Genomic DNA, 12,756 nt, shown 5'->3' with positions numbered 1-12,756 from the left:
AACACGTAGTCTTCATTTCCTTCACTTTTGGTCTCTAGATACTGAATGAGGACTACACATTGAACGACATCCTCCATGATGTAACAAGAGATGATCTGAAGAGTCTAAGACTGAGGTAGTACTCTTTTTAGGTATTTTCAATATACATGTCGCAGTTTGACTTCTGTTTTCAGTTTAAAGTTTAAAAGAAATACATGATGACACTTCTGCAGCACTCTGAACCAGAATACAGAAGTGAAGCTGCAACCGTTGCCTGGCAGACTTTGCATTGTCGCGTTATACTGGTTTCATTCTTGTGTTTGCACAAGGCAACTTTACATTGCAGTGCTTCTCGGTGTCAGCAAAAGCTTATTTCAGAAGAACTTGATTTATCATAAATCCTTTTAACAGTAGAATTTACTTAGTCAGAGCTTCATAAGTTTTGTTAAAACTATGCTCACAAGCTCTTTCTTTAGGAAGTAATTCTTCAAACCTAAAATTTTGCCCCGCTCTGGAGGTGATACCAAGGTCCAATCCCAGTTCAGATACTTGGCCCTGCTCCACTGTTTTATTTTGGGGATCAGGAGTAGTGGTCATGCAGCCATCCAAATGGCCCCCAAGGTCACAGTTGAGGGACTAGATGATGACTGCTCCTGATCTTCAAAAGAGAAGGGGCACCTCACCTCAGCAAAATGGTTGGAGAAGGCTGAGTTTAAGTGTCAAGGGAAGGAATCAGGATTGGGCCTAAATCTGAGGTCTAAAGAACAGAACTGTTTATGACTGACACATTTCATCACACCTTGCATGTAACTATTTCCTGCTAAATTCTCTTCTAAAGTCCTGTGTAAGCAGAGCATAAATATTTCCATATTTTGCATGCAGACAAAAAGCCTACAGCTCACACACAGAACATTCTTAAAAAGCACTGAATTAAAGTTAAATATCCTAAAGGTTTTCTTTGACTGCCAGATTTATTTTGATACAACTGTTTTTTGTTGCTTATCCGGGTTTACATTGATGTAATTATGCAGTCATGGCCTGATTTGTTATGATTATATCTTGTAAGAAATGTCTTAAATGTCAGCCTCTGCTATCTATATTTACAAAAAAATCTTAATTAAAATAGTATTTATGATGATAATGATACTATGCATATATAAGAATGACTTATTACAGGGCATGCAGGGTAGTTCCAAACAGTATCTTACGAATGGTGACATATTAACCACTGTATAGTTTAAGCTAACGGTCTTTTGTCTCTGTCGGTCTTCTCAGAGGTGGAGTCTTGTGTAAACTATGGAAGGCCATCACAGACTACAGGCAGAAGCCAGCCTGAGGCCTTAAGTGGAAACAACCACTCAGAGAAGCCAACAACTCAGCATTCTCCTCTTTACCTCAGTATTTATAGGAACAAGACTTTTAGGAGAAGATCCTGCGCTCACTGTGAGTGCAGGGCAGCTTTTCGACCACAAAAATAATCTCCTGGAGTATTTTATAATTTCAAAACAAGGGTTTTAGATTATAGGTCATTTTCAAAGCAACGATTACTAAGAAGTGCCACTAGTTTTGTTATGCCTGAGGCACACAACTCGGCTTTTGTTACATGTGTGTTTAGAATAACATATAAGGGGATAATCTGCCGTGAAAATCTTGAAAACTTTCAAAAAACTTTCTCCTGTCTTTACAAAATGTAATGTTTACAAAACTGAAGACTGACCGTTTTCTAATACAAGCCTGAGATACAAAATACTACATTTGACATCATCTGTACTCATATTTTTATCATAGGATCTTATCACTACTTTATTTAAATGTATTTTAAGTTAATAGTTATTGTAATCTGAAGGATGTCAGTGCATGCCCTTGTTTTGTTTTATTTTGGGGTTTTTTTTCCATCTAAACTGAGACTTATTTAAATATTGCTTTTTCCACATTTTCTTTTACTTTATGAATCGGCAGTTTTGTTGCTAAGAATATTTTAATGTAAATATTGTGTTATAAAATCCTACGTGAATGATATTTACAGTCATGTGAAAAAAGGGAGAACGCCCTCCTCACTTCTAAGGTTTTATGTGGTTTTAAGAATAAAAACAGCCTCAAATTATATTTGTGTCATTATTTATTTAACAAAAACAAAGCCAAAATGCAGAGGCGGTGTGTAAAAACCTAAGTTTACCCTTACTGTTTCCATAAGAATGAAACTCCTCCAAAAAAAGACTAAAAACTAAATAATGTCTGCAAGTTGTTGCTTCAAAATGTGCTTCTACAAGCTGTTGAATCATGATGTGTACTACTGCATTTAGTTTTTGTTTAATAAATGTCATATGTTGTTCATCTGAGGTTGTATTTACCTCATTTTAAGATGTGATAAGTGCCAGATCATTTTATTATGTCCTAATACCTCAAACTTTAGAAGTGACAGAGGTTTTACTGTCTTTTTCACGTGACTGATTGTACTTTCAATAAGACATTGCTACACATAGTTATATCTCCAAGTGGATTGGACCAAGTCTATAATGAACACATGTGAAAAATGAACTGTACATTATTGTATTTTCTAGTCTCACAAATCATAGGAGACAATATTTAGTTAGTGGTTGATATTGCATCATCATATAATTTGTTTTACTGTTGTACACTGACAGAATCGTGTTAATCTCACTTGTGATCCTTCAGTCTGATGTATGTTGTACTGAAAAATCTGAAATGCAAACAAATTTCAAGTGGAAGAACATCTTTTTTAACCGTGTTGTCAGAAATGAGGAAACTAATCGTAAGCAGTGTGTACATTTTGTTTCATATCTGAAATTATTCAAGATTTTGTGTCATATTGTTGAAATAATAAATTTCATCTTGAAGCTGTGAAATTAGTGTGACAAGAGTGTTGTTTTACAAAGTTTGGGGGAAGATGTAACACTCATTGATGATTTTGAAAAGTGTATATTCATTGAAAGCCGAGATATTTTTTTTATAAGAAAATGACAAATGTGAAATTGTTGGCAAGTGTTCAAGGACTCCGGTTCTTGGGGGCCACCTATCATTGATAGGTTTCAGGTATTATTGGTGAAGTAATTAAATTAGATTTCAAGTGTTATGTCAAATCAAAATAAAAAGAACAGAGTTTATCGGGTTCTCGGCAATAAGCTGGCTGCCAAAGGCATTAAACCACTTATCTTAAATAAATCTTAATGAACTGTTGAAGAGCTGATTTTAATTCATTATTTTGCAGTCAAATACAACATATTTTAATTCCGTTTCAGGGCTCTGCTTCTTCCAACAAGCCGAAAAGAGAAAAAACAGAAAACTCGAGGATGAGAACGGTTACAGGTGAGCTGCAGTTCGCCATATTTGTTCATCACTGTGACGTCAGCTTTTCCTGGTCTCGCGGCCGCCTCTCCCTCTCCATGACAACGACGGATTTCTAGCATCGTCAGAAGACAGTCACTACCTTCGCCGCTCTTGATGTAGACGGGTTTTAACTTAAATTATTAGTTTTAAGATAAGTACGGGGGATATATATTTCATGTAGAGACGCCTTCCAGCGCTGAGAGGGACCCTCATGAGTGTGAGGCCAGCCGGAGGCAGAGGGAGACGCCGTTAGACTGCGTGAACAACATGGCTCAGCTCCAGCATCCCCGGCTGCTGCTCGCCTGTGTTGTGCTGCTGCTCGTCGCGGACAGCGTCCATGGTCGCACCTCTCCGATATCAGACTTGAAATCCAAAATATCAGGGGTAGAGGAGCTCTTGGAGGAATTCCGCAAGCAGCTCCAGCAGGACCAGTCGTACAGGGCAGGTGATGTTATCGACTCCTGCGTGGGCGACTTCAGCGCCGCCGGGGAGCGCATCATCCGGACCAAGGCCTCCATCGAGCAGGGGGCCACCTTCCTGCTGGCTCCAGGCAGGGTGTACACCTGGCAGGACTGTGTGCACGCCTGCTGCTCGCAGACTCACTGCACCGTGGCTGTGGTGCAGGAGGACCCGAGGCAGCCCGGAGACAGTCTCGGCTGCTACCTGTTCAACTGCACCTACAGGAATAAAAACATCTGCTCCTTCGCGCCGCAGCAAGGCTTCACCACATACAGCCGGACACCCAACAACACGCAGGGATACATGGCTGTGTCATCCAGCGGGTCACCCTGGAGGCCTGGAGAGGGGCTTCCCGATGGGGATGACAAACAAGGTGGGAGAAAAAATCACTTAAAGCCTGATCAGTACCTGTGTGCTTGCATCCCTACAAAACTAATCAAGTTGATTAAAGATCAAGTTTTAAACAACATGCCAGTTTTTAAGTTATTGGCAACTAATCAATACTGTTAACCTTGTTGGAAACATTTAAGGTTAAATAATGGTGTTTAAGTGTCAGGTAAAGCACTGCAGCTCAATGTAAAGTTCAGCTAGGAACAGAATTTGCAAATATCCAACATTTCTTTTTGATGGTTGATTCTTGAGTAGACAAAACAGATCACATTGGAGGAATAAATAGTGTGTGCTCTACCTCATGTAGGTTACAGGCAAGTTAGGTATTCATAACCACGTTTTTATCTATTGAAATGCTAAAGGTAGCGATAGAGGACCTCAATGCATGGGTAAGCCACAAATATGCATTTATTATGTTGTATGCAAACCTTTACAATACAATACAGTACGTGTTTATTATGGATAAACTACAGAGATATCAGCAAACGTATAAATCAAAACTAAAGCGCATAAATATCAGAAGGGGTCATCATCAGTCTTTCCAGGTCAATCCGGGGCAGTTATTGTCAACCATAACATTTGTAGACTGATGTTCCTGCCTCCAAATTATGAACAACTGATCTAATTTTGTTCAAATGAAACCAGCTGCTTCATATTTAGCTGATTTTTGCAGCTGATTCCAAGCAGAGAGAATAGTAAAGTTAAACAATGCCTTTTTTCACTACAGGCTTTAAAGGTGGTTGAAAGGAGCGAGTTTTGTGAGCAGTGTAGGTCAGAAAGACCATGAAGCCAATGTTTTAGTCTACAGGAGGACAAAGCAGGCAATTCAACCTGAGCATGCACTGTGCAATTATGAGTTTAGGCTTCAAGATGCGATAAACCTCAGTGCTCCATGGGAGATGGTACCGAAAGCACGTATACATATAAACTACATAAAGGAACGTGGGAATGACAAAGTCTCTTTTTGGTCTTTGATAAGGCAGGAAGGTTGGGTTAATGATTTGCCTTTAGGTTCGAGTGGTGTAAAATTACATGGGGACATTGAGAGCAGGAGCATGTGTTTCTATGACATATGCTGTCGCTTATAACCCCTTTTTAAAAGGATGTAAAAAATAAGAAAATGTGTTTTACTCCCCTGTTTCAGCTTCTACAAAGTGAAGAGCTGGTGATCTTTCTGTGTCATTTTAAGCTATATTAGTTTATGTTTTGACTGCTGGGCAGAAAATAAAGTCTCTAAGATACAGTAAGAAACATTTTTCACTATTTTCTCAAGACTTGTTGAGAAAACAATCAATCAAGATTATGAGCAACTGAATTCATGATAAAAACAGTCATTTAGTTGCAGGTAGGCCTACCACAGCAATTACACATCACCTGATTGCAGTTATTTGAGTTATTTGCATTCATCTTTTTTATAAAACCAGCCGGATTTAACGAGCAAAAATGTCGTTTTTCATCATTTTTTGCTCGTTGCTTTTAGTTGTTGTGTTGGCAACTGTTTATTTCCTGAAGCGTAATTTCTTAGATTTAACTGACTGCTTTTTAGCTGCAAAGCATAACACCACAGACTGATGGTGGGCATATTTGGTTTGAAGTGAGATGAAAATGTTTGTTGGGTTTGCAGCAGAAAGGTTGATGTAAACGACATTAATATCATTTACTGAAAGTAAAAGTAGAAGAAAATTGATATTAAATGATGGTTAAGTCATCCTGTGAAATGTATTTGTCAACTTAAATTTCATAATCGTGAGCGCTCCTAAAAGCAACAAAATAATCTATTTTCCATCAGCAGTTTTACCGTGCTTCAATGTGTTTTAGAGGTGGATGAACCTCCTCGCAGCGACGCTGGACAGGATGTGGTGATCCAGCTGCCCACTGACTGGGCCGTGCTGGATGGCCGGGACAGTGTGGACGACCAGGGGATCCTCCACTATGAATGGACTCTCGTTAAAGGGGATACAGCTATCAACATGAAGGTCAGTGTTTGCTTTAGGTTTAAGTAATTCCTGAAGGGAAACAGTTTTAACAGTCACTGAAAATGACAAATAAACACACATGACACGCAGCAGAATCATACAAAAAAGATGTGTGATGCTGTTTTGAGTTAACTAATGAGGCAACAACATGGCAACGTCTTCTACGTAGAGCAAGTAAAACAGCATCCAGTTTTCTCTTTGGTGATCCGGGTGGGAATGAAAGTCTGTAACTCCTGCAGCACCAGCTGCTTGCACGAGTCTATCCCACTGAGCTGCGCTAAAAACAAACACTACATGAGAGAACTGAGATAACACAAATGCTCAGCTTCTATTGATCTCCCCCCATGGAGTCAGATTGATGCAAACATTTGCTCTTACACGGTGAATAGTCGGTCATCGTCCTCGCAGACAACAGTGAGCAAAATGCATTAGGATAACTGCATTAGTTGAGTCAACAGGGTGGCTTTTGTGCAGAGCTCCATAATAATTTGCTTTATTAACAGAGATTTGAGTTTATTATGTCCACATGGCCCAATAGACAGCAGCGGTGTGAACCTGCTCTCTGTTCACAAGCTTAGAGTCTTCCTGAACATGTCCTGCTTTTTATAAAAATATATTTCAACAGAAAATAGCTCAGTTGAAATTCATTAATTAAACACCTGTAAATTATCTATTATTTGAAATGTTACCTCAGTTTACACTGTCAATATTTTATTTTGCTATAACTATCCTTTTAATGCCACAATAGGCGTGAGGTAATTGAGTAATTTTGCAAAACAACCATAAAGACTGTTGCATTAATGTGTTTAAATGATCAAGGACTCATTTTTTTCAGTTATTAATTACAGGATTAGCAAATATCTGCCATTATCATGTAACAAATACTCAGTTGTTCTCTAGAAAATGTATTGTATACAGTATTTAAAACTGAAATTAAATGCATTACTGTGCAAAAGTCTTAATCTACCCCTCATTCTTTATATTTTGCTTCCAAGTCGCCAGAAGTTTTTGTGATCTTTTAACGTAGTCTTGAGAAATAGTTCTACAAACTTTGTTTGTGTTGTTGATAACACTGTTTGACATTCATGAAATAGAACTGTTACACAAACGAGGTAATTCTCATAGAGTTATTAGCTATTATCTCAGCATTCTGTGCAGCGTGTGGAAACTGGTAGAGGAAAAAAGAAGAAGTGGCAGCTCAAAAAACTACAGCAGATTAACAGTATCTGACCTGAGAGATGCATCTGGACAACAACTTTTGTTCCCATTTCTTTAGTTACATCTATGAAAAACAGCAAAGATAACACAGTCTGACAGACAGAAAACAGGATTTCTGCAGCAACAAGGTGATTCCCAAAGAGCTGTTGGCTGAAAACTTGGCATATCTCAGCATGGTGTGCAGTGTGTCCTTAAAACATTTGAGGAAACTGGACAAGTGGAGGACAAAAGAAGAAGTGTCAGGCCTAAAGAACTATCTACAGCAGATGAACAGGATCTGAAAGTGATGTCCTTAAGAAAGAGGAAAAAATCCAGCAAAGACCTGACACAGGAGCTGAGAGATGCATCTGGACCTTCAGCTGATCCATCTGCTGTTGGCCCAAGCCTCATCAGAAATGGGCTCCATGGAAGGGTGGCTGTCAAGAAGCCGTTCTTAAGGAAGGGAAACAGGGAGAAAAGGCTGAGCTGTGCCAAAGGACACAAGAAGTGGACTGAAAATCAGTGGCAGCAGGTCTGATGGAGGGATGAATCCTCCCCAGAGCCCGGAGCTCAACATTACTGAAGCAGTGTGGGATCATGTTGGCAGAGAACGCAACAAAAGGCAGCCCACATCCAAAGAAGAGCTTTGGGATGTCCTTCAAGAAGCCTGGAGAACTATTCCTGAAGACTCCTTAAAGAAAGGACAGAAAGCTCGTCTGAGAGGGTTCAGGCTGAGTTGGAGGATAAAGGAGCTCAGAGCAGATATTATATTAAATTGCTGCACCTGGCTAACATTTTCCTGGTATAGTATATATAAAGAAATGATGGGTTGCTCAAGACTTTCCCACAGTGCAGAGTTGCATGATGTTGATACTTCAAACTGATCAATACATTTTTTTAAATGAGATTCTGATTCTGCACATTTGTTTCTGCTCACGGACATGATTTCTGTTGGTGTGGTGAAGGCGACTCACCCGGGGCTGCTGAAGGTCAGTGGTCTTCAGGAGGGCGTCTACACATTTCAGATGTCCATCACTGACACAGCAGGACAGAGGAGCTCAGACAACGTCTCCGTCACTGTTCTGCCACCAAAACACCAAGCAGAAGGTGATGACTCCACTTTGTTGTGACTGATTTCAGTTAAGGTTTAATGCATTGCCACTTTTTCTTTCTGGCCTGTCTTTGACACTGATTTATCCTTTATTAGCTGTAACAGAAGGTTATACATGTGTGTCCACAGTGTGCACCGGTCACTGCTCCAACTACCAGTTCAAGTGTGATGATGGCTGCTGTATTGACATCTCTTACGCCTGCGATGGGAAGCAACACTGTCCAGACCGCTCCGATGAAGACTTCTGCACAAACTGTAGGAAACATTCATTCTGCATTGAGTCATGACATCTTCCAGTGTAAAGCGTGATGCATATTTCATCCTGAAAACATGATCTGAATCTTCTAGATTTCCCCCACGACTGATCGCTTTGTGTGTTTTTCTAGTTGATAGCGGCCGAAAGTCAGTGAACCATCCCGTGGACACGCCCAGTCCTCAGAGGCCTGGAGCCCAGACGGAGCAGTTTGAGGATACCTCCATCATCCCAGCTGGACCCAGAAAGACCATCATACCATCACAGGACAGGAGCCAGGCTGCTCCCCCACACAGCCTCAATGAGCAGGAGGCTTCAGCCAGTCAAGGTAGGGAGGTGTTCGTGCTCAAAGATTACATTTTACCAGGCTCAAGTGGCTCAAATCCAATTTTTTTTCCATGACTTTCTCTTTTTTTTTTCTTCCACAATTATGATTTTCAAATCTGAATTGTGTTACTGTGTGTTGTCCAAGGCTGGATACATGAGTGAGGACACCTAAAGCCAGACTTTCACTACGAATAGTCTATATAACAGCAAAACATAGCTGTCTAAATTTTCTTTTCCCTCTCAATCTTGGCTCAAATAGCAAGACTGATGTCTGTCACCCTCTAGAATTAAATGTCCTCCACCAATTTTCCTGTGACGGAAAAAAATCTCCCATGTGGTCTCACAAATGTTGATACAAATTATGCAAAAAACAAGGTATCCAGGATTGTGAACCATCAACTGAACAATGTTCACAAAGAAAAAGCCCTTTATTCACACTTTGGAGGACATATTGTCTCTGTTTGGGCAGTGACGTATAGTGTAAAGTAAGAGGGCATCAAATAACACAGAAGACCATTGCTCTCTCTTAGAGTTTCAAAATAACAGTGCAGTATAAATCTGAAAAAAGCATTTATTTTGTTATAAATGTTTGCTTCACGATATGACCTCATGTTTGTGTGTTATTGCTGCAGTTTCTCTTTGTGAGAAGGTACAAGGTGTTTTGGCGTGTGTGTGGACTTAGAGGCAGATGGAGCCTGTGGGCAGCCACTGAGTCATGGCACTGAGCTCAAAATGCTGGCAAAGCCACAGAGCCACTCTGCATTCTCAGGGAAAGCAGCTCTTTGCCTGCATTTCCTCTGAATGCTGCAACAAAGCTCCTCTGTCCCCTCCGTCATCTGATCCTTGAATCGGACGGAGGCTGGCCAAAACTGCTTCTTCACCCATTGCTATGTACTTAGGTTTTATGTGGCAGAGCAGCACTCTCAGGAGTCTGTGCTTCATTTCACAAATACTACTGAAGAGAAGTTTTTAAAAGATAATACATCACCGACACAGTTTCTGAAATTATTAAAACATTTCATGATCTCTCCTGTTGATTCATATCAAAGTCCAACAACCAAGAAGGCATTTAGTTGTATAATCTGGTTTTGACTCCACAGAATATCCGATAGTAGTACTAGTTTCCTTATTGTTTACACTATAGGTTTAACTGGAGACATGACAGTTGAATGTGTCCTGCTCACTGCACAAGAGTAATTCAACATGTCACGTCAAGTCAAATTTATTTGTATAGCACATTTCATGTGCAAAACAATTCAAAGTGCTTTACATAAAAGAAAAGCATTGCAGCGGGGAGTGGAAGAAGCATTAAAAATACATAAAATGATATAAAAAGAAAGAAAGAAAATAATTTAAATTAAATTAAAATGATTAAAAACAAGCAACAGTCTAGATAAATTAAAAGATATCGTGCAGATTTCATGCACATGAGAACAGAAATGTCTTTAACCTGGATTTAAAAATGTCTACATTTGGTGAAAGTTTAATCTCCACAGGCAGTTTGTTCCACTTGTTTGCAGCAGAACAGCTAAATGCTGCTTCTCCATGTTTAGTCTGGACTCTGGACTGGACCAGCTGACCTGAGTCCTTGGATCTAAGAGCTCTGCTGGGTTTATATTCTCTGAACATATCACAGATGTATTTTGGGCCTAAACTGTTCTGGGATTTTTAAACCATCAGCAGGCTTTTAAAATCTATTCTGTGACTGACTGGAAGCCAGTGTAAAGATTTTAAAACTGCTGTGATGTGTTCAGATCTCTTAGTCCGGGTTAAAACTCCAGCAGCAGCGTTCTGGATGAGCTGCAGATGTTTAATGCTCTTTTTGGGAAGTCCAGTTGAAAGAGCATTACAGTAATGGAGTCTACTGGAGATGAATGCATGGATGAGTTTCTCCTGGTCTTTTTGGGAGAGGAAACCTTTAATTCTGTTGATGTTTCTGAGGTGGTAAAAAGCTGCCTTGGTGACAGCTTTGATGTGGCTGCTGAAAGTCGAATGTACAACATGTGTTTTGTCTTTGTTTCTGTAGCTCCATGTGCGTCGGCTCCAGTCGTGGGGCCGTGTAAAGGCACCTTCCCGAGGTGGTACTTTGATCAGCAGGCAGGAGTATGCAAACACTTCCTGTATGGTGGTTGCCAGGGAAACCATAACAACTTCCTCCAAGAATCTGACTGTGTCAGTGAATGTATACAAAACAGTAAGAACCTGCTTCATTTTCATGTGTTTTTCCGCCACATTTTGTCATCATAACTTAAAGCTGCAGATATTTTCTTATTTCGTTGACATCTTTTAGGTCCAGCTTTCAGACCAGCAAGTGTAGCTCCTTCAGTCACCGAACAGATGAAAATAGGTAAATCCAATCTAAAAAAAACAGAAGTGAAAAATACTTCATCACTGAAAGTGTTTCCTGACTTAAGATGCGTTTGAATTGCTATTGAAACAGATCCTAAAGTCTCCCAAAGCCAAGCCGAGAGCAACATCCCCATCTCCAAACCTTTTCCAGTCACGGGGGGACATCCAGTCCCAGAGTCAGGTTAGACCTATGGGTTTCTGACCTTTTGTAGCTCTTGTTTATTTGTGGTTTTACTGTAGTGAGCATGCTCCTGGCTCTCTGTAAAGCCCCTGTCTCCTCCACCAGGTGCAATCCTTCCTCTGGCGCTCGGCCTCCTCATCACCGCTCTGCTGCTGCTCATGATCGGCTGCCGTCTCAGACTTGTTCGCCACAAACTGAAGAAAGCACGACCCCTCACCACAGAGGAGTCAGATTACCTAATCAACGGCATGTACCTGTAGCCAATCAGCCGTGCAGTGAAGCGAGAAACAACGCTGTCATCACCAGAGCCTGATCCAGATGCTTTGAATTTGCACTCTGTCTCTTCCAGCCCAGCAACTCGAACTTGTCCTCATTTAAGGTTGGAAACCTCCAACACTCTGCTGTCATAAACGCCTCACTTACACCTGCACTCTGCTTCCCTCAGAGTCACTGACACATGTTGTCTTTAGAAAATCTAATGAAGAAATATCATCATTCCTTAACTGATGCTAATACATTCTGTAAGAAAAAGACTTTGGACCCTTTTATTATCATTCAAAACTCCCCGCTTACTTTGATAGATCAGAAATTTGTGTGCTGCTGAAAATGTGCCGTTTCTGCCACCGTGTGGCACTAATGTGCCATATTTGTGTTGCATGTTTTATTTCTGTTTCCTGCTGGAAGAGCAGACACATCAAGTGTTGAGGTGCCTGTTAAAGCAGCCAACCACAGTAACCAAAAAAGAATTCTTCTTAAAGTTAATCAGAATCATAAAAGCCATACAAAAACGATATTAATTTATTTCTGTCTAAATTTGAATTATCTTTCTTTTACTAAGCAAACAAATGTGGTATACAAACTATGTAGATTTGTGTGGCTGTATTCCCTCAAAGTGTTCTTTTTTGTGATATTAGTTTATTAAATATTGAGTATGATGACAGAGGATTTATTCTTTTCTTTCCCCATATTTTAAACTACGAGGCTTTGAGGTGATTATCAATTTGTGTGAATGTCACATACTAATTACATGTTTTCATTCAGAGCTGATACACATGTTTTTATAGTTATTTATCATTTTTTACTTTCCTTATAGGGAAAATATTGTGTGGTAGTGGTATATTCAAACCACTGAATACAGAGGAATAAATCTAAATCATAAGTTTCTCAAACCCATTTATGAAAACCC

General features: G+C 40.0%; 2 protein-coding genes across 2 annotated transcripts in view; both read left to right on the top strand.

Annotated features, from left to right (window-relative positions):
- Positions 1 to 2,846, top strand: part of map3k5 (mitogen-activated protein kinase kinase kinase 5) — a 66,043-nt gene extending 63,197 nt beyond the window's left edge. The window contains exons 29-30 of the mRNA XM_075458644.1: positions 39 to 115; positions 1,255 to 2,846. Coding sequence (XP_075314759.1) covers positions 39 to 115; positions 1,255 to 1,315 — 138 coding nt within the window. The 3' untranslated portion in view covers positions 1,316 to 2,846. The remainder of the gene's footprint in view (positions 1 to 38; positions 116 to 1,254) is intronic.
- Positions 2,847 to 3,349: 503 nt separating this feature from the next.
- lrp11 (low density lipoprotein receptor-related protein 11) lies at positions 3,350 to 12,508 on the top strand. The gene is made up of 9 exons (XM_075458645.1): positions 3,350 to 4,159; positions 5,995 to 6,152; positions 8,315 to 8,456; positions 8,590 to 8,715; positions 8,847 to 9,041; positions 11,067 to 11,234; positions 11,331 to 11,387; positions 11,481 to 11,570; positions 11,676 to 12,508. The coding sequence occupies exons 1-9, from the start codon at positions 3,595 to 3,597 to the stop codon at positions 11,828 to 11,830; spliced, it is 1,656 nt and encodes a 551-aa protein (XP_075314760.1). The 5' UTR covers positions 3,350 to 3,594; the 3' UTR covers positions 11,831 to 12,508.
- The last annotated feature ends 248 nt before the right edge of the window (positions 12,509 to 12,756 follow it).

This window comes from Odontesthes bonariensis, chromosome 24 (genome assembly GCF_027942865.1).
Source record: "Odontesthes bonariensis isolate fOdoBon6 chromosome 24, fOdoBon6.hap1, whole genome shotgun sequence".
Classification (NCBI taxonomy): domain Eukaryota; kingdom Metazoa; phylum Chordata; class Actinopteri; order Atheriniformes; family Atherinopsidae; genus Odontesthes; species Odontesthes bonariensis.
Note: the sequence above shows the minus strand (reverse complement) of the source record. Positions and strands in the feature narration are given on the sequence as shown.